Source organism: Prosopis cineraria, unplaced genomic scaffold, assembly GCF_029017545.1.
Source record: "Prosopis cineraria cultivar Desert tree isolate PC_DT_omini unplaced genomic scaffold, ASM2901754v1 PC10, whole genome shotgun sequence".
In the NCBI taxonomy this organism is placed as follows: Eukaryota; Viridiplantae; Streptophyta; class Magnoliopsida; order Fabales; family Fabaceae; genus Prosopis; species Prosopis cineraria.
This window is the reverse complement of record NW_026555341.1, coordinates 10,003,531-10,022,104: the sequence shown is the minus strand read 5'-3', so window position 1 is coordinate 10,022,104 and position 18,574 is coordinate 10,003,531. Positions and strand designations below refer to the sequence as shown.

The 18,574-nt window shown below is 33.2% G+C and overlaps 2 protein-coding genes across 3 annotated transcripts; both read right to left on the bottom strand.

Moving 5' to 3' along the window:
* Window positions 1-526: 526 nt before the first annotated feature.
* Window positions 527-4,970, bottom strand: LOC129284509 (zinc finger CCCH domain-containing protein 12-like). Its single transcript, XM_054920013.1, has 2 exons — window positions 3,873-4,970; window positions 527-1,091 (listed from the first exon to the last, which is right to left on the bottom strand). The coding sequence occupies exons 1-2, from the start codon at window positions 4,609-4,611 to the stop codon at window positions 808-810; spliced, it is 1,023 nt and encodes a 340-aa protein (XP_054775988.1). The 5' UTR covers window positions 4,612-4,970; the 3' UTR covers window positions 527-807.
* Window positions 4,971-15,043: 10,073 nt separating this feature from the next.
* On the bottom strand, window positions 15,044-18,291 carry LOC129323217 (cinnamoyl-CoA reductase-like SNL6). 2 transcript variants are annotated; one of them, XM_054969827.1, is made up of 5 exons: window positions 17,920-18,291; window positions 17,666-17,817; window positions 16,498-16,689; window positions 15,383-15,720; window positions 15,044-15,287 (listed from the first exon to the last, which is right to left on the bottom strand). In XM_054969827.1, exons 1-5 carry the CDS (start codon window positions 18,050-18,052, stop codon window positions 15,209-15,211), a joined length of 894 nt encoding a protein of 297 aa, XP_054825802.1. In that variant the 5' UTR covers window positions 18,053-18,291; the 3' UTR covers window positions 15,044-15,208. The 2 variants fall into 2 exon arrangements, with proteins under 2 accessions (XP_054825802.1, XP_054825800.1); XM_054969825.1 differs by having other exon boundaries at window positions 17,666-17,820; window positions 17,920-18,286.
* Window positions 18,292-18,574: the final 283 nt, after the last annotated feature.

Below are 18,574 nucleotides of genomic sequence, written 5' to 3'. Positions count from 1 at the left end.
ATAAAGTTATTAATATATGAAATATATATAAATTTGTATTATTAATAAATTACGAACTAACTTGCATTTAGAAGGAGACACACATTGGCGTTTTGCGAATTCTCATTGAGCAATTAATTCATTTTTTGTAAATATGCGGATTTAAAACTTCCAATAAATCAACACTGATTATTCGCTGTCACGCATAAATTAGTATCTTAATTACAGTCTAGAATCTAGATTACTTAATCATAATACAAGAATCGGTAGCTTTTTGACACTTGAGGGACTGCTTGATCATTCACACATAGGCACAAAATATGACACCGACTAAACGCACTTATTTGGACGGGTCGAAGCATAAAATCAGATCGATAAGCCATGCCCTGGACACTAGATTTTGTTTTGGCTCCCACTGACTCTTTTTTAGACAAAACTAAGCATAAGAAAACCAAGGGCTAATGTGTTTGATAAGGGGGAATGGAACAAAACCATTGGAGGCACCAGGCACAAAATTTGATCCGAATGCAATGATGCTAAGGATCTATTTAAGACACGAACATGTATTAGTGAATTGAAACAATGCTCTCGTAGGATGAAAAGGTCATCGGACAGGCTAACTGATACACAAAAAAAGGTGAGAATGGAAGTCATAAAACAATTCATCCTTCCCCCCTTGTGTTTTCTTCGCAAAAGAAAACCATAAAGATACATCATCATCATCATATGGTGAGATAAGATCACAACCTAAATAAACTACAGATACACGTCCTGGCGATGAGTCCTTATCAGCCATTTTCTTCAATAGCAAAAAATTAACTGCTGAATTCATTCCAAGTCATCAATCCAATCACCATATATCCTACTGATTTTATCTGGACCCTTCCACTTCTGATGAGCTCTCTGACCTGGCCTCTGAATTACAATGGAAGGCCTTTGTGAAGGAACTCCAATATGATAGACATCAGGATGAGCAACAGGAGTGACTGATGAAACCACATTATCAGCAGGCGTTTTTGAAGGCACCCCACCCTGCTTCGTGTCAGGAGCAGCGGCAGATGCAGTGTCTCTATTTTCTCCCTCCATCGGCCCCCCTCCATATCTGTGCAACTCTGAGTTGGAAATATACAAAGAGAACTCAGACTGTGAAATGGCTGATTAAGTACAGTTCTGGCGGTAACACCGAAACAGTCTAAGCCCCTTAAGGTACTGAGTTTATGCTAATGTCAAGGAAAAATGCCTTTAAATATTACACACAAGGACAAGTACTGATTAGCTGATAGTGTAAAACAGGACTAGACTCATTCCTCGATGCAGATAACATTTAGAAGGAATAATAAGTGGCAGGTACACGTCACTGACTAAATCATTAGCATTTAATTAATGATGACAAACATCCGCAGAAACCAGTCTCAGATAACACAACTTTCATGATGACTAGAGTAACAACAATAGCTTAAAAACAAATAAGACATTTATACTCCAACTCTTGCTTAACACTATAACACAAATACATAGCTCCATTTAAGGGTAAGGAGTGTTGTCTGAATACAAGAAAATCTTCTCTTTTCTAATGTTGTGGCCAAGAAAGAACCGAATCATGATTACACGTCGGTCATGTCCAAGTTTAACCACAAAATCCTCAACTAGGTCTCATTCTCTCAGAGAAAGTGATAATGACAGACCAAAATTATAGGGCAAATTTTCTAATTTTATTTTACTCTTGCCATTTCAGATGCAATTTTTTTCAGATTGATCACCATTCCAGTTTTTATTGATTTGAAATGAGGAGGAACCAAGTGCTACATAGTTCATCATTCCTATCCCTTCTGAAAAGTATATCTGTTCGAATACAATGTACTCCCTTCACTCTCAAATATAAGACATTGCTAACTAATTGTCAAATACTAAAGAAATTGAACGAAATCGGTTCTCTTTATTAAATTTTTCACATTTGCCCCTATTAAATTGTTAATTTCTCTCTCTAAGTCTTCCTCATGCTTTGAAAATCATTTTTTTATTTTAAGCTTCATAATTAGGGTTAAAATTAATAATTAATGCACCAGTCAAACCCCTCCAATGTCTTATATTCTCGACCAAAGCAATCCTACCTCTATTGTCATACAGCATTTAAGACTAGAGGGAGTAAAACAATTGTCCCCTACTTCTTCCCCTCCTTTTCCCCCTTTTGTCCTCCTTTCCAGTCCATGGATTTTGGAGGTAGCTAACTATTTTAATCACATTATTTAGCTCCATATATGTTAGGTACATTGGTTGCTAAGAAAATGTGATTTCCTCCTAATGATGGTTCTCCCTCTCAGTTGAAATTAACATGAATCTGAGGATGCCATTTTTTCAGCCAGAGGAGACCCACCAATCGGGGGCTGAAGTATTTAGCTTTTTCTCAGCTGGGTCCAACTTCATTCTTCAACAACATATTATTAGCATGCCCGTCTTCCCAAAAGCTCCCTTCAATTTGCCCTCTACAGTGATATCAGAAGTTAACTAAACGTGCACCAGTGTAACCATGACTCATGCCATCTAAAATGCATCTCTCGAAGCCCTGAGGTTTTAAGCTACCCTTTTTTCGAACAAAGTCCAAGTTCTCTTTTCAAGTTTTCACGCTGAAGTGCTGCTGCCTCATATCAAAGGCAGCTTAGATATTGAAGCACACAAAGCATAGGAAGCAAGGGTGAGAATCATCAATATATTAATAAATATCATAAAATTTACACCAAGACATGGCACTATTCACAAGTCATGAATAAAGAGTGAGGCTCATTTCAATTCTATGCAACACACAGACCCCCATCTAGTTATATAGAAACAAAATGGGAACTGAAGAACAATATCCAAATATTCAGGAATTTTTAAAAACTCAATGACAAAGCTGCAGCCACTAGGACAGATGCATGCCTTTTATAAGTGAGTTGAACTGCTTTCATTTAACTAGGATAAGAAACCTAAAATTAAGACTCAGATGAACATAACTACCATTGGTGCTCCAACCAAGAATAAGATAACCAAAGGTTCAAACAACATAGTTCTAAAATCTTAAGTGTACAAAAATTCCGGTAGCCCAGAAATAAATTATAAATAAATTCCCAATTACAGGTACACCAAAAATGAATAACAATTATGTTGGATTTCTTCTCCCCATGCTTCCTTTGACGAAGTCTTAGCTAAGTGCAGAATAGTTTGAAAGAAATGAAAAAGAAATTTCCCAGGCTCAGAGTCACAATTCAGCTGTTACTATATTTCAGTTGTCTGTTAGACCTTTCACTAAGCAATGAATAAGAACCCATTTTTTTCCTATGATCATATGTATGTGTACCTCATTTCTTAAATAAAACCTTGTCAGGGATAAATAAATCAATTCAAAGTAAACTTGACTTGTATGACTGATGAAAGTCAGAATTGTCATATAATTACAGCTAACAGTAGTTAGTATCCTATGTTTTTGCATTGTGGTACAAAAGGGAATTTTTAGACGTAATTACAGCTGTAGTGACCTTAGGAAATGAAAATTTTATGTATAGTAATCCAAAAGCAACCTAATGTCAATACTCAGAATTTGTTATCCGAATCACAAGAATATGTATCCTACTAAAAAGTGACAGTCACGAACTAATTTCTAGTTCAGCAGTATGCTATGTCCGATACACATACCCTTGATTATGATCAAGCAACTGGCATCCCATGTCTTCGCTTAACTAAAATACGAATCTAATTCTTCAACGAAATTTCTAATTCAAGCCTCTAAGTTCCAAGAAAATCCCACTTGAGAGTAATTTTGACGATCTAGCAGATTTGAAAAGATTACAACATAAAAGTTCATCTTTCTTTAGCTAAAGCATCAGCTCTTAAAACAGTGCAAGGTGAACGAATCATACCTGCAGCACCATGAGCAAAATGGCATTTATTTCCAAATGGGCAATATCCAGTCATCTCCCACTTATTGCAAATCCGTGTTTTCCAATTTGATGGCTTGGAATTAGAGCCACTCCCAGCACCGCCATACCCACCTGGGCCCAAACTTATAGCCACACTCTCACGATTCCTAGATTGCTCATCGTGAAGAAATGTACAGTTATCTCCATATGGGCATCCTTCTTCCGTGTAAAACTTCTTGCAATGGCGACCTTTGTATGCTCTCTGCATCTCGCCAGCAAACCCAGATGACCCAATAGACGGAATTTGAAACTCCTCCCTCGGTTCCGATATTATGGATTTTTCCTCCTCATGAGCAGCCACAATTTCTTGCCAGTTCGGAGGTGGCCGACGAAGCTCTTCAACACTGTGCGCGAAATTACAGTTCGTGATATACGGACACGTACCGGCCCGGAATTTGCAACATAGTTTTGTCTTGAAGAACATTTTCCCAATTGCCTTGGACCGATTCGAGGAAGTCACATCTTGAGAATTCCTAGATTTCTTGTTTGGGGGTTCGCTTCCAGATCGAGATTGGGACTGCCTTTGATCGTAATTCGAGTCCGTGGGAGTGTCAGCGTCGCCGTTGTTCCAAAATCGATAATCGTCTTCCGTAGCCCAAACGGCCTGGTCACTGGACCAGTTTTCATTTCCGCCACCAGTGATTATTTGAACGACGTTTCCATCTCGACCATAATCCATTACAGCAATACAAAATTGTACACTTGTTAAGTTGAAGTGCAGAAAGAAAAACCCTAAGCACGCAATGCCGTGCTAACTCGTTCAACTAAAACATCAAACACATGTCTGAGACCAAACGACAAAGACAACAACACAACAGTCTCACCGGACCGAACACAACTAAAAAGCAAAATGGATAAGTTAGGAGGAACAAGAAAATAGAAGACAACCGAATGACTAAATGAGGAGGCCAGTAGCTAGATCTGTGGCATCAGGAGAAAACATGGCGAAAGAACATGAATTGATTTGGAATTACCGAATTAAGAAACCGATTTACTCTTTTGGAATTAGCATGGGACAATTTCATAGTTGGGAAAGAGTTCAAAGATTTGCGTAATAAATAAAGGCAAGCAAAATATAACTCGGATACAAATAAATAAATAAAGTGTCCAACTTCCAGCTTAACACTCGAGCGAAAATTTTAAGACAAAAAAAAAAGCCGTTATTTGAAATCTTATCTGTAGTTTTCTTCCATTACATGAATGGAGATTGTAATATTAATCACTGCTTCCTACACTTCAAAATATATTGACTAGATCACCCAATTTAAAATTTGCCCCTGATTTATTTTTGCAAGTAATATAATAAAAATAAAATAAAAGTTAAGTGCACCAATTTTTTTGATAAAAATGTACCAATTGATTAGGAGTACCTAAGACATTAAAAACAGTTAACAAAAAAAAAAAAAAACAAATGAAACATTAAAAGCACCACTGGAACCTTGAATTGTTTTGGTAGATGTGCTGCTGTCTACAGCCGATGGCGTATGAGATTAAAATATGCCAACTAAATTAGAACGAAATTATTTTAAACAATAAAGATATGATTAAAAAAATATTAATAAATTTTTTTAATTAGATTTTTGAACAGACATACTATAAAATAAAACTGTTTAAAAAAAACATATTTTAAAACCAAGGAAATAGTATGTTTTTAGTGTCATTGATCCTTATAAGGTTCAAAGACTGAATTTACCATTTTAGACCATGTTTGATTTGTACATTTAAAATTTTTTCTTACATAAAAATGTAAAATACTGTATTTATTATAATTTTATTATCATTTACTTTAAATAATTATTTTATTTTAAAATTTGAAAATACGTTCAACATATAAATGTATGGGTATACCTTTAACGTATAAAAATAAAAAGTAGTATGTTATGAATAGCGCTGCTCATTTGAGATTTTGAACTGAATATACAGTGCCACCCCAATTAAATACTTAATAAAAAATTGTAATACTTCATAAAAATTTTGGAAAAAAACAATTCCCAGATTTTTTTTTTCGTATAACATGAATTACATTACGTTAATATGTTTGTTCTTTAGCATTGATCTCATTTGGCATATTAGAATTGGGACTGGGGAAATGGAACTCTAAAATTTGCTTATTTAGTGTACAAGAACTTGATTTTCTAGGAAACTCAATTTTACCAAAAATCATGGAACTCGCTTCCATTATACTCTCATAAGAACTCAATTTATTTCTCTCATTTAAATAAAAATTTTTATCTCACTTTCATCATCATGTCAAATATATTTATTATCTCATATTTACTTTTACTTTTATAAAAAAACTCTTCTCTGTACTTTGAGAGTTCATGTAGGAATATTGTCTTGCGAATGACAAATTTTTCTAACTGTTAATCATTTTTATACAAGGTGGTTTTATTTTCTTTATTTTTGATATAATTAATTTTTAGTTTACCAAATTCACTTCAATTAGTTATCTATTTAGCCTTTCAAGTTTAATTGTTATTATTTTGATCCCTTACATTTTCTTAAGTTACCATGCCAGTTCTGAAAGTTTTAAAATGCAAATTTACTTTCAAATTAATCTAATATACTCATTTCATTCAAAAATATAATGTACTTTTAACCAAATCTCATCCCCAATAAAATAGTTATTTCTTTTCAAACTTACTCTATCTTTCATATTTATCCGTATTTAATTGGATGTTTCACTCTAAAATAAAGATAAAGTAATTTATTTAATAAGAAAATATTTGAAAAAAAATACAATAATTATACCTTGAAAGATTAAAAATACCTTATATTTTTAAATAGAGAAAGTATAAAATATTTTAATGACTTGTGGTATATCTATGTAGTTGAATGAGAATAAATTAATCACGAAATCACTTTAATTTTTTATTAATATAATTCCTTATGCTAGATTTTATTCTTTTGTTTTTTAAAGTTTATGAGTATGTTTTTTCTCTATTTCAAAAATTATATTTTTTATTGATTTTCATGACTATCATCAATATTTTGTTATTCATTTTAACAATGTTATTTCCTATTTAATCAATGTGAATTAAATTGATAATTGAAATAAATTAAAAAAATTAAACTAATAAACATTAAAGGGAAAAATTACAATCAGGTCTCGTACAAGGAACCTAAATATAATCAAGTCCCACAAAATAGAGAAATATTCTGTAATCCCTTGGTCTTTTGGTGTGAATAATTCTGTAAGTAAAATTACTCATTTATCCTAACTAAATCAAAAGGAAAGAAGAAAGAAAGAGAACCCATTTTCATGCACTGGAGGTAACGAGTTGAGCTCTCGCGATCATCTTCGAAAAAGTGAGCCAAGTAGGATTATTTTGTAGCTAATATGCCACCCCCTATTATCCTCCCATCCCATATTGCTGCATCTTTGATCTTCTAAGTGTATTCGATATTTATGACTGTAGGAGTTCGTTAGGGAAGAAAAGCCTAACTTCGACCTTCAGTTTTACTAATACTGTGACCGCTCTGAACAAGGTAAATGATGAGACTGGTTTGCATGTATTATTATTGATCATTTAAGTCAATCTTTTATTGTTTGTTAGGCGAATAAAACTATGTGGGTTGTCTTTTTCTCTCTCTATGAGTATATTAGATTGGTGGTCTCTCTCTTTGTGTGGTATGTCTGTGGTGAGCAGTATTAGTCCTTGCATTTGTAATGGTGTATCATGCTACTTGGTTGAGTTAATAAATTTGTTATCAAATGGAAAGATGTGTTGTTAATAACCTTAACATAAATTGTCAATATATTATAAGTAGTTGCCAATATGTTCTGTGTGATTCAGGTTGAGCTAATAAATCTATTATAAACAGCAAGTTACACGGATAAATCTATTATAAACAACAAGTTGCATGGATAAGTCTATTATAAAATGGCAAGATGTGGTGTTAATAGTTTAAGCGTAAATTGTTAATATATTATGAGTAATTGTCAATATGTTCTGTATGATTCAAGTTGAGTTGATAAATCTATTATAAAATAGCAATATATATTGTTAATAGTCTAAGCATAAATTGTCAATATGTTATGATTAGTTGTTAATATATTGTGTATGGTGCAGGTTGAACGGATAAATCTGTTATGAAATATTTAGGGGAGTATAAAAACAAGAACAATAAAAAAATGGACAACATATAAAGAGTTGAGAGGAATGTTATCATCAGTTATGAGATATGAAAGTAAGTGAAGAAAGTGGACAATGCGTGAGACTAGTATTCACACATGATAATTCACATCTATGTGCATTCACAGTTACAAATATGTTAATCTAAATATTTTTGCAACCATTGAAGACTATAAGGCCTTTAGGAAGGCTTAGGATGTGAATATCAATTTTAAAACAAGAAGGTTTATCATTGTAAATTATATCATAAGGCAGGTCATACTTTCAAAACTTGGAAGAACCCTAATCTATGCTAATTAATGCTAGAGGCGTGTATTTTATTGTTCATATAGCTGACTTTTTTTTTGTAAATATATATGGTTTTTTCGTACATGTTATTAGACTCAAATAGAGTTAGTAAATATCTATGCAACTCATGTTGTTTTTTTTAAATGAGTTGTGAATATTATGTAATGACATGGAAGATACTTTTAAAGCTATACATGAACTTGTAAATAATGATGTAAGCCTTATTGTCAAATGAATGAACATGAAGTAGTAATTTCTCCCTTGCCTTATTGTTATTACCTTTTGCCTAATTGTAAATGGTTGGCATGCAACACTCATGTACATTTTATTAGTATTTTGTTATACTAGAAACTAAATAAGTTGTGAATGCCTTTTGCCCAATTATTACTCCCCCTTGCCTTGTTGTTATACCCTTTTGCCTAGCTGTAAATAGTAATCTATAACACTTGTGCATTTTATCAGTTGCTTGTTACATTTAAAAAATATATCAGTTATCAATGCCATTTTCCTCCTTATTATTTTCCCTTCCTTGTTATTATTTCCCATAGCCTATTTGTAAATGGTTGGTTTGCAACACTTGTGCATTTTATTAATAGCTTGTTACACTTAAAAATATATTAATTGTCAATACCTTTTGCCCCATTGTCATTCTCCTTTGCCCTGTTGTTATTTCCCTCATCTTAGTTGCAAATGGTTGGCTTGCAACAAAGTTATTACAACTTATTGGTCAATTGTATATTATGTGATAAATAATATAAAGGTCTCTTAACAATTGTTCGGGCTAAAATATGTAATGTCGCTCAGGTAGGTCACAAGGTTAGTTGAGTTGAGTAACTGAAGCAGCAGGCCCAATATAAACAGAAAGGCTGGCCCCGAAGCTCGATAAAGGCCACAATAAATAAATATGCCTAAATCCCGTTAGTTGTAAACATTAGATTATTAGCACAAAAAAATACAATCTTAAGTAATGCCAAAATTTACGGACTTCACACTCAAATATCGCGATGAAACAGGCTAATTACCAAAATGAAGAGCATGAAATAAAGACCGTACCATGAGTTTCGTGAGATTTTTGATTCTTTGACAGAACGTGCTAAGTTTTAAGGGAGAGGCTACCACCATTCTGACACTATAAATAGAAGATGAAGACACACAAAAAAGTAGTCAATACTCAACCAAAGATTCGCATTTTATACTTTTCAGCCTTTAAGTTTATCAGTTAATTTTCAGTTTAGACTTGTAATTTCTTGTACTGCAATAAAATTAAACACTTATTCTACCAAAATTTTATATCTTTTTACATCCAAATGAATTATGGTAAGGGAGCTTGGGGCCCTTTTTGTTATTAATTGAGACTCAGCATCTCTGACACGCCTAATATTTGTTGTTTGCCACGAACAACAATAATTGTAGGAAACTTGTCTTGTCAACAACTGTATATTGGTGAGAAACATGTAATGACTATTTTTGTTAAAATTAAAACTAGTATTCATTCTTGATATAAGCATTTACAGAGCGAAATATACAAAATGAAAATTTCATAATAATGTGTAACAAGGAAAGTGCATAAAGCGTAAAAAAGTTCTATCCTAAAATGATATGCACAACTTGAATAGCCCTTATATCTTCTCTTTGTGCTTTGGTTCGATCCTGATAACATAGACATAATAGTGGGTCCATTGTCATTGTAGTGATGATTGAAAAACCACCACATGCATTTAACTTTCTTCTTTTGAAAGTCATCATAATAAACAAATCAAAAAAGAAATCATGGTCCAAAAAAGATGAGTAAGCAACAAATTTATCAGCTCAATTTGCACCATACAGCATATTAACAACTATCTATAGCATATTGACAATTTATACTTAAGCTATTAACAACACATCTTGCCATTTCATAATAGATTTATAAGCTCAACCTACTTTTTATAATAAATTTATCAACTCAACTTGAACCATACATAATATATTGACAACTTCTTATAGCATATTGATAACTTACACTCAGGCTGTTAACAACACATTTTGTCATTTGATAATAAATTTATCAACTCAACCAAGTAGCACTATAATCTCAAATACACCATTACAAATGCAAGGCTTGTAACTGCTCACCATAGATGTCACACTCGAAAATGTGACGCGGACGACATGCTAGAACGGAGGTTTTGGCCTTCGGAAAGAAGACCAAAGAAATAGGAGTTGCCACCAAAATTTGAGGAAAATCTTGAAAAACCGTTTAAAAGAGGTAAGGATGATCAGCAAAATCAGAAAATAGGTTCGAGAGTCGATTAAGTGTGGGAAAGGTGTTAGACACCCCATAACCCCTAAGAACGGTTACCTAAAATTCATTGTGCTAAATTAATATGGCTTTAAAATTATTTTAATTATTCCTTTCTTATTCACATGTTTTAAAAAAATGATAATAATTAAGTGAAAAATATTTATTTATTTACAAAGAAGGACTTGACTCAAAATCAGACTCTAAAACCTACATACCCTGTAATGTGAATCAAAATTTACGTAGTTCAGGATAAGACCAATGTCAATGGCTTTCTTTATTTATAATTTTTATAAAAAGAGAAATTTAAATGAAAAATAACTTATCAATCGCAAACAAAATAATTTTATAGAATGTGAGTTGATATTTTTTAATTTACAAAGATAATTTACCTTCATTTTCTCACTCCCATTTATATTTTTGAAACTATTTTTGTTGTTATACTTTTTTTATTTTGAAGATTCACTTTGTCAACATGGAAAAGTATTATTATCATTTTTAAAAAAATTAATATGTCTACGGAGACTTATTGTCACTTGTGGACATTCAAATGACTTAATACCTTTTAAAATTATATATTTTCCTCACCATATGAAATCTTAGATTATTTATAAAATATTTTATTTTAATATATTTTCTTTTACATATTAAAAATTTATTCGATATGCCAACGGAGACTTTTATCACTCACAGAGTATGATAAAACTTGTGATCATCATAACAGCAGAGTCATATTAACTCACAACAAAATGATTATCTTAACAATTTATAGATATTTGAAAATCTCATATGACCTAAGAATTTTAAGGTTATCACGTAAATATATTAATATAATTAATTAACTTTATTAAAAAAACGTTTATTATTTTATTTTATTTACAAAAAATTATTTATTTACTACATATAAATTGATAATCACATTATCTATGAGGATTTATTATCCTATATGATGATGCAATTAATTTAAATCTATATGAAAATTCCTTAAACTCTCACACGAAAACTTAAATGTTTTATCGATTTAAGTAAAAAAAAAGTTAATTTCTGTGAAGGATCATTAGAACCCATATTAATATATATAAGTTGAATCTATCTACCTGTGAAACCTTATTAATTTACACGGTAGATGATCATTTTGAATGCCTATGCGGATTTCTTAAAATCTCGCACGGCCAATAAATCAAATAGCATGAAGATTAATATTATGATCCAACCATACCTAAAACGATCAACATGAAATTGACAAGTTTTCATGATTACTAAGCACGCATGATGATAAATTTTCAAATACCAAGAGGCTAGAAATTCAATTGAACTACATTCTTTGATTACTAGAGGGTATAAAATCATATATAATCTTATAGATAGTTGGATAATGATTTATGAAAACTTAGAATAAAAAATATGATTCAAACCCATAACCTTTAGTTAATATTTTAAAACTTGAAAGCATGCTCTTATATTTTACTAATATACCATTAAACACTAAAATTTGAATAGTTCACACAATGCCAACCACCAGATCATGAAATCAGCTTTTAACCAAAAGGTATCTCAGATTGCTAATCCGTCTATGAGCTTTTAAATGACTTCAAATATGCACAAATTATTCAGCCATGACAACCACTCGTTCAACACATACACATATAGAGGTAAACCTAGATCCCTTTGTAAGTTGGTCGAAAAAAAACACACAGAAAAATTCCAACTTATTTCAACTCCAGATTCGCTGTACCAACACCGAGTCACAGTAAAAAAAAAGGCAAATAATCAACCAGATAACATAGGCTAATCAATCAAAATTAGAGAAATTTGGATTCATGAAATTCAAACCTATTACAGCAGTTGGGAATTTCCAACCTCTCTTGCCTTCAAAGCCTCAGATTACTTCCAGAATCAGCCATGAATTCCACTAATTCTTTCGGTTCCCTTCTCTAGAAAATCCACAAATATTTCAGTCTAAATTCTTGATCTTCTTTCTTTTTTTTAAGAAATTTCTCCATCTCTTCTTGCCCGATTTTCTCTCCCCCCCCCCGAATCCTCTTGCCTTCCCAAAATCCTCAATCTTTATATAGAGAGTAGATGATCACTTACCATTACATGCTTCCATCTCAAATCATCATCTCTGTTCTTTTGCTTCTCCTTCCCTTTGTCGCGTTTTCATCTTTGCCGTGTTCATGTGCATCTTCCATCTTCTTGCTTTTTTTTTAATTCCTCTGTTTTTCTTCTGCATTTGGCTGAAAGTGCATAGGGGTGGTTGAAATACTTTGCATCCGGTTGCCTCTCTTCTAGTCTTTGTTTCTGCTTTCCTCTTCCTCTCTGCATGTGTGACTGCCATGTGTGTGCGTTTCTTGCTCTACGTCTGCTTTTTGCTTTTCATCTTGGATTTTGCCTTCTGCCTTCTGCTTTTGGGTGTGACTTTCTTTGCCCTGCTCTGGCTGAAAAGCCCCATTTAAGGTTGTTCTTTGGTCTTCACTCGAGATTGTCGGCTTATGCTCTGGCTAAAAATCTAAAAAGGTAAGTGAAACACTGCAAAGTGCACATTTCACTCTCCCTATTTGCTAATTAAATTAAATTTTTTTAAAAAAAATTTTTTACTCCCAATATTTCAAATTATTGAGAGATTATTTCGAGGATTTAAGCAAAATTTTTTTTAAAAAATATAATCCTAAAAAAGAATCAAATTTTATTTTTGTATTTATATATAATTATATATATTAGTTTTTTTAGTGAACTAACAGAAATAAAATCCTAATTATGAGATTAAATTCTAAAATTTTTTTACATTAAAAATATAATATTAAGAAAGATTAAATTTCATTTTTATGTTTTTATATATATTTTTTAGGTTAAATTAATTATTATTTTTATTAAGTGTAAAATACGCCCAAACAAAAAACAGTGTTCACAACAGATATACCATATAAAGAGAGAAAGAGAGACCACTCTAACTAATATACTCACGAAGAGAGAAAGGGACAACCCACATGGCTTCATTCGACCAACAAATAATAAAAGACTAAATTAGATGATTGGCAAAGAACATATGCAAACAGATCTCATTATTTACCTCATTTGGCGCAATCATAGTAATAGTAAAACTGAAGGTTGAAGCTGGGCTTTTCTTTCTTAACGAACTCCTACATCACTTAGAAGATCGAAGATGCAATAATATGAGATGAGATGATAACAATGGGTTGGCATATTAGCTACAAAATGATCCTATTTATCTCACTTTTTTGAAAACAATCGCGATAACTCAGGTCATTACCTCCACTATATGAAAATGGTTTCTCTTTCTTTGTTCTTTCCTTTTGATTCAGTCAGGACAAATGAATAATTTTACTTATAGAATTATTCACACTAAAGGATTAAGAAACTGCAGAATAATTTTTTTATTTTGTGGGACTCAGTTGTATTTAAATTTCTTCTATGAGATTTGATTGTAATTTTTTTAAATTAAAGTTGATGAATTAAATTGATAATTGAGAGAAATTTAAGAACTAAGAATTTCATTATTATTTATTTATTTATTTTTCTATAAACTCAATTATATTTGTGTGTGTGTGTAGTGTGAATTGCATTTATTTGTAACCTTTGACATGGCGTGTGGCTAAGTTTGGTTCATCATCATCAATAGTTGCTCTTTCGTCACGCCTAATACAGTTGTAAGTCCTTTTTAGTTACTTTCAGGTCAGTCGACCGGCTACTGTGGTTACGGGTTAGAGCAGCTTTTCTCATTTATATTGTCATTTGTCCATTCATCTAGTCTCTATCGTAAATTTAAACTCCTAGGCTTTGTTTAAAGGGCAGGAAAGTAGAGGGAAAAAAAATAGAAAAATTAGAATAAAAGAGACATTTTTTAGCATATTTTTTTAATCTCTCCTTACAAGAAAAAAAATAATGAAAAAATTTATTTTAGTCAGGGGAAATGCCTTTTCATTCTACTTTTTGTTTTATACAAGCATATTTAAAATATAAAAATAAGCAGCTAAATTTAAAATGATTATTATGATAACGTATGTTAAACATATTTTTCCTGTTGATTTCTCTTGCGTGCTGCCCTCTTTTTGATTGATAACAGCAACACTGCGTGCAACTGAGACTCCTGGATATCCTTATCTACATGCGTGTGAATCTCTGTTACCTACTCACATCTCCTTCCCAGCCACACGATTCAGTTTCTTTTTTTCTTCTTCTTTTTCTCCTTTTTTTTTTTGTCTTGTCGCAGGATATTTAATTTCCTTTCCAGTTTGTGATTTGGTGTCCATTAGATGCACCTACGTTTCTCAAATAATTTTTAAAGAAATAGTTTATATGAATTGAGTCCCAAAAATTTAATTACTAGAATTTAGATATGCCTTCAAATTTAAAAGGTACTCACAAAGATAAATACGCGAGGTGAATTGGGAAATGGCTGGCATTTGCATTCAACAAATTAAGAATAAAAAATTGGACGTCCTTTTTTATCACAGAGGCAATCAACTTTTGCCTTTGGCTTATCTAATTGATGTAATAACAACACTTTGTTACACAAACCAATTAACCTACATAAAGGTGCTGAATCAAACTCAACTCTGGACGTCCACCATCAACTTGTTCAGCTTCTTGTTGCTCAGTCTTTGCTCAATAAACCCTTTACCATCCTCACTGCATAGATCATATAGATATTTCATTTAAAGAGTGTAAATAAAATTGTTGAAGATAGATATGATAGCGAGGATGATGATGGTATATAAACGAACCTGTGGGGCATGGAAGGGGCAGAAGGAGTCAACTTGCGAGCGAGGATGAGGGCGTCGTGGTGAGTGTTGATGAGGCGATTGAAGCACAAGTAGCGACCGTAGGATGAGATGTCTTCGAAGACGCAGATGTGGGCGTGCACCAAGAAGTCGAGATCGACGGTCACGAACACTCCGTCCTCGTACATCTCGGCGGCTCCTCTCAAGTAAGGGGTCTTGATGGAGAGATCAGGGTCGTCCATCAACAAGCCGGCGTTTATGGACACCATGTTCACTCCTCGGTCCATCGCCAACGCCCACGCTGTCTTCTCCGCCACCGTCTTTGACATCCCGTGCCATAACTGCTCACCACCCATTTCATATTCAGCTCCTCACTTCACTTTCAATCACATGTATATATCCACTTGAATTCAAGTTTACACTTTTATTTTTCCACTGGTCATGTTATCAAACCATCTAATAATTGAGATGCAATCATTTTCATAAGCCGCCCCCCTAATTATAGCTGAAATTATTACACACCAATGCATTTCTATTCCTTACTTTTGCACAAAGCTTTAATTTTTCAACTTTTTTATATATTTTAAAACAAGAATTTAAAATAATCTTAAAATGAAGATATATATATATATATATATATTAAAACAGATCCTTAAAGTTTTTAGCTTTTTAGGTATCAGTTCTGTTTCAATTTTATATGTATTTTTCACTAATAAAAAAATCTTAAAATGAAGATATATATAATCACGATAGAAACTTAATCAACCTGCACCTTTATACATTGATAGCCCGGTCATCAAGCTAGCTAGTCGCATGTGCCTTCTGCGTTTAAAAGTTTAATTTATTCTAGGTTAAGTTTATATATACTTTTCGTGCATTCATCAGCTTGTCATATTTTTACAACTAAATAGTTCCCAGAAAGCTGCAGGCTAGACCTTAAATCACGAGTCCCCTGAACTGGCCTCCATGATAAACCAATTAATTATTTGAGATTAAAGTGACACTAATAAAACCATGCAATAAAATCATCAAGAGCTAAATTCAACAAGCATATAAACAGTTTATTAATTAACCAACGGCAAACAATTGCGTGAAAATTATTAAGTTGAAATAATTACCTTGAACTTTCGGCATAGATTGACGTCACTCCAATGCCTTTCATCAAGGTCTAATTCGAGGGATTTGCGATCCTCCCTCCATACAACTGCGGTGGCCGAGGATGTGAACACCACTTTATCAATCGTCTCTGTTTGAGCACAAGCTTCCAGCACGTTGTGTGCAGCTCTCACCTCCACATCCGCCATGTATTCCTGTGTGTGTATATATATATATATATATCAACCCAGGAAGTATATATCAGTCAACCCATAAATTTCTCCTTATAATTAAATATAGCCGTCTTTTTAATTTGGTGCACAGACCAGCCGTCTTTGATTTCACAACTTGGTCAAACTTTTTTGTAACATCAAAATAGTTTAAAACAATTCGCCTCATACGGAATTTATCGGTTTTGGCCAACTTTGAATTGTGCAAAAAAAAGGTCTGGTGAAAAAGCTTTGTGAGTTTTGAAGTTTTCAAGAGTACATCCACTTCTTCATGGCTTGCATATTCTTTTTGGGAGGTAAGTACTAAAATAGTGATTAATTAGTTTGGTACACTACGCTGATACTCATGTGGGAGGTTGGCCACTGAATTTGGGGGATATTTATTGATGATAATGGGTTAATGACATATAAATAATACCAATTATTTGGGCAAGGGAGGATTAACCAACCTAAACTAATACTGTATGAAGGCTTTATTTCCACTATTTTCGCAGATGTTCATGCACAATTGGAGGTCGGAGGGTTTTAAAATTGGATTCTACAAGGCATCCATAAGCTGCCCAACTAAGCCGTTAAACGGCCAATCAATTAGAAAAAGTTTTCAATAGACTCATCTATCTGATAAAAGTGAGCTTTCCAATTTGTTTCTAAAACTGATAAGATGATCAGGGAAACTTGTCTTTTCAAAAAAGAAGTGTGAAACGCATTATTAATCACGCCATCAGTGTTAGGAAAGAATTGAAGACACTCATTTCGATAACTCTGCAACTACTTCCTCTTTTGATGAAACTAGTAATTGACTAACGTAAACAAACTCTGCTACTTGTCGTCTTCTCCAACCACCATCAACCATGTTAAGCGCATGCATTAACTCTCTGAAGTAAATGTTTCTATTGAGGCAACTTTCCAGCAAGATGGGCCAAATCTCAATGAATTTCAAAAAGGGATTGACGAAGCTTACATCATAATCAGGCTGATCTTGGGGAGGCTCAAAGTTGTAAAACAGGCCAGAGCAACCTTTGAGCGCATCGATTATGCTGTGGTAATCAAACGGGTCCGATCGGAAAATCTTGAGCTTATCGGAATCCGCGGAGAGCCGACGGAATTGCTCCTCTACTAATCACACAACACACCCAAAAAAAAAACAACAAAACATTTAAGTAAAAACGAACCAAAAGTAATGAAATTAGAATCAGAACGAGCGGAGAAATTAACCATGATCCTGAACGGAAGCATGAACGGTATAGCCCCGTTGGAGGAGTTGCTTGACCAAATTGAAGCCAAGGTGACCCGAAGCGTCCATCACACAGACGGTGCTAACAGAGGGATCATGAAATGAGGGTGCCATAGTAATGGTGCTCTGCTGGGACGGAGATGTGTCGAAGTTTCTGGGTTGAGAGAAAACGTACGCTAGAGAGAGACGGGTGGGAAGTGAGAATTGGAAATAAGGTTGAGAGAAGAGGAAGATATAAATAAAGAAGAGAGGGGTAAAGCATTCAAAGAGCGTGGAGGGTAGATAGGTAGGAGGTAGTTGCAGTTTTTGAGAGATTATTGAACACGCGCATATACAGAGAGACACGGACGCACCAGAGGACCAGAACGAAGAGAGAGAGAGAGAGAGAGAGAGAGAGAGAGAGGGTTTGGAGAATTTCAGCGACGATGATAAATGAGTTTGGTGGGAATGTGCGTGCCTTTCTTCTCAGCTAACTCCTGATTTCATTTACCTAAAATAAAATTATGCTTTCTGGGCTTCTTATTTAAATATTACTACTATATAATTTACGTATAATTAGCATTCTAAATATATATGTTTTATGCCAACTAAACGTGGCCCTTCAGAGCATCACATTATATTAGTCCAAGACTAAAT

Bases quoted from the DNA above. Each gene is read 5' to 3' on its own strand.
- LOC129284509 (XM_054920013.1), bottom strand. From the start codon at position 4,611: ATGGATTATGGTCGAGATGGAAACGTCGTTCAAATAATCACTGGTGGC. The intron at 1,092-3,872 runs GTATGATTCGTT...TTTCCAACTCAG, and splicing joins TTTTGCTCATGGTGCTGCAG to AGTTGCACAGATATGGAGGG.
- LOC129323217 (XM_054969825.1), bottom strand. From the start codon at position 18,052: ATGGCACCCTCATTTCATGATCCCTCTGTTAGCACCGTCTGTGTGATG. The intron at 17,821-17,919 runs GTTAATTTCTCC...TTGTGTGATTAG, and splicing joins TGCTTCCGTTCAGGATCATG to TAGAGGAGCAATTCCGTCGG. The intron at 16,690-17,665 runs GTAAGCTTCGTC...ATACACACACAG, and splicing joins AAGATCAGCCTGATTATGAT to GAATACATGGCGGATGTGGA.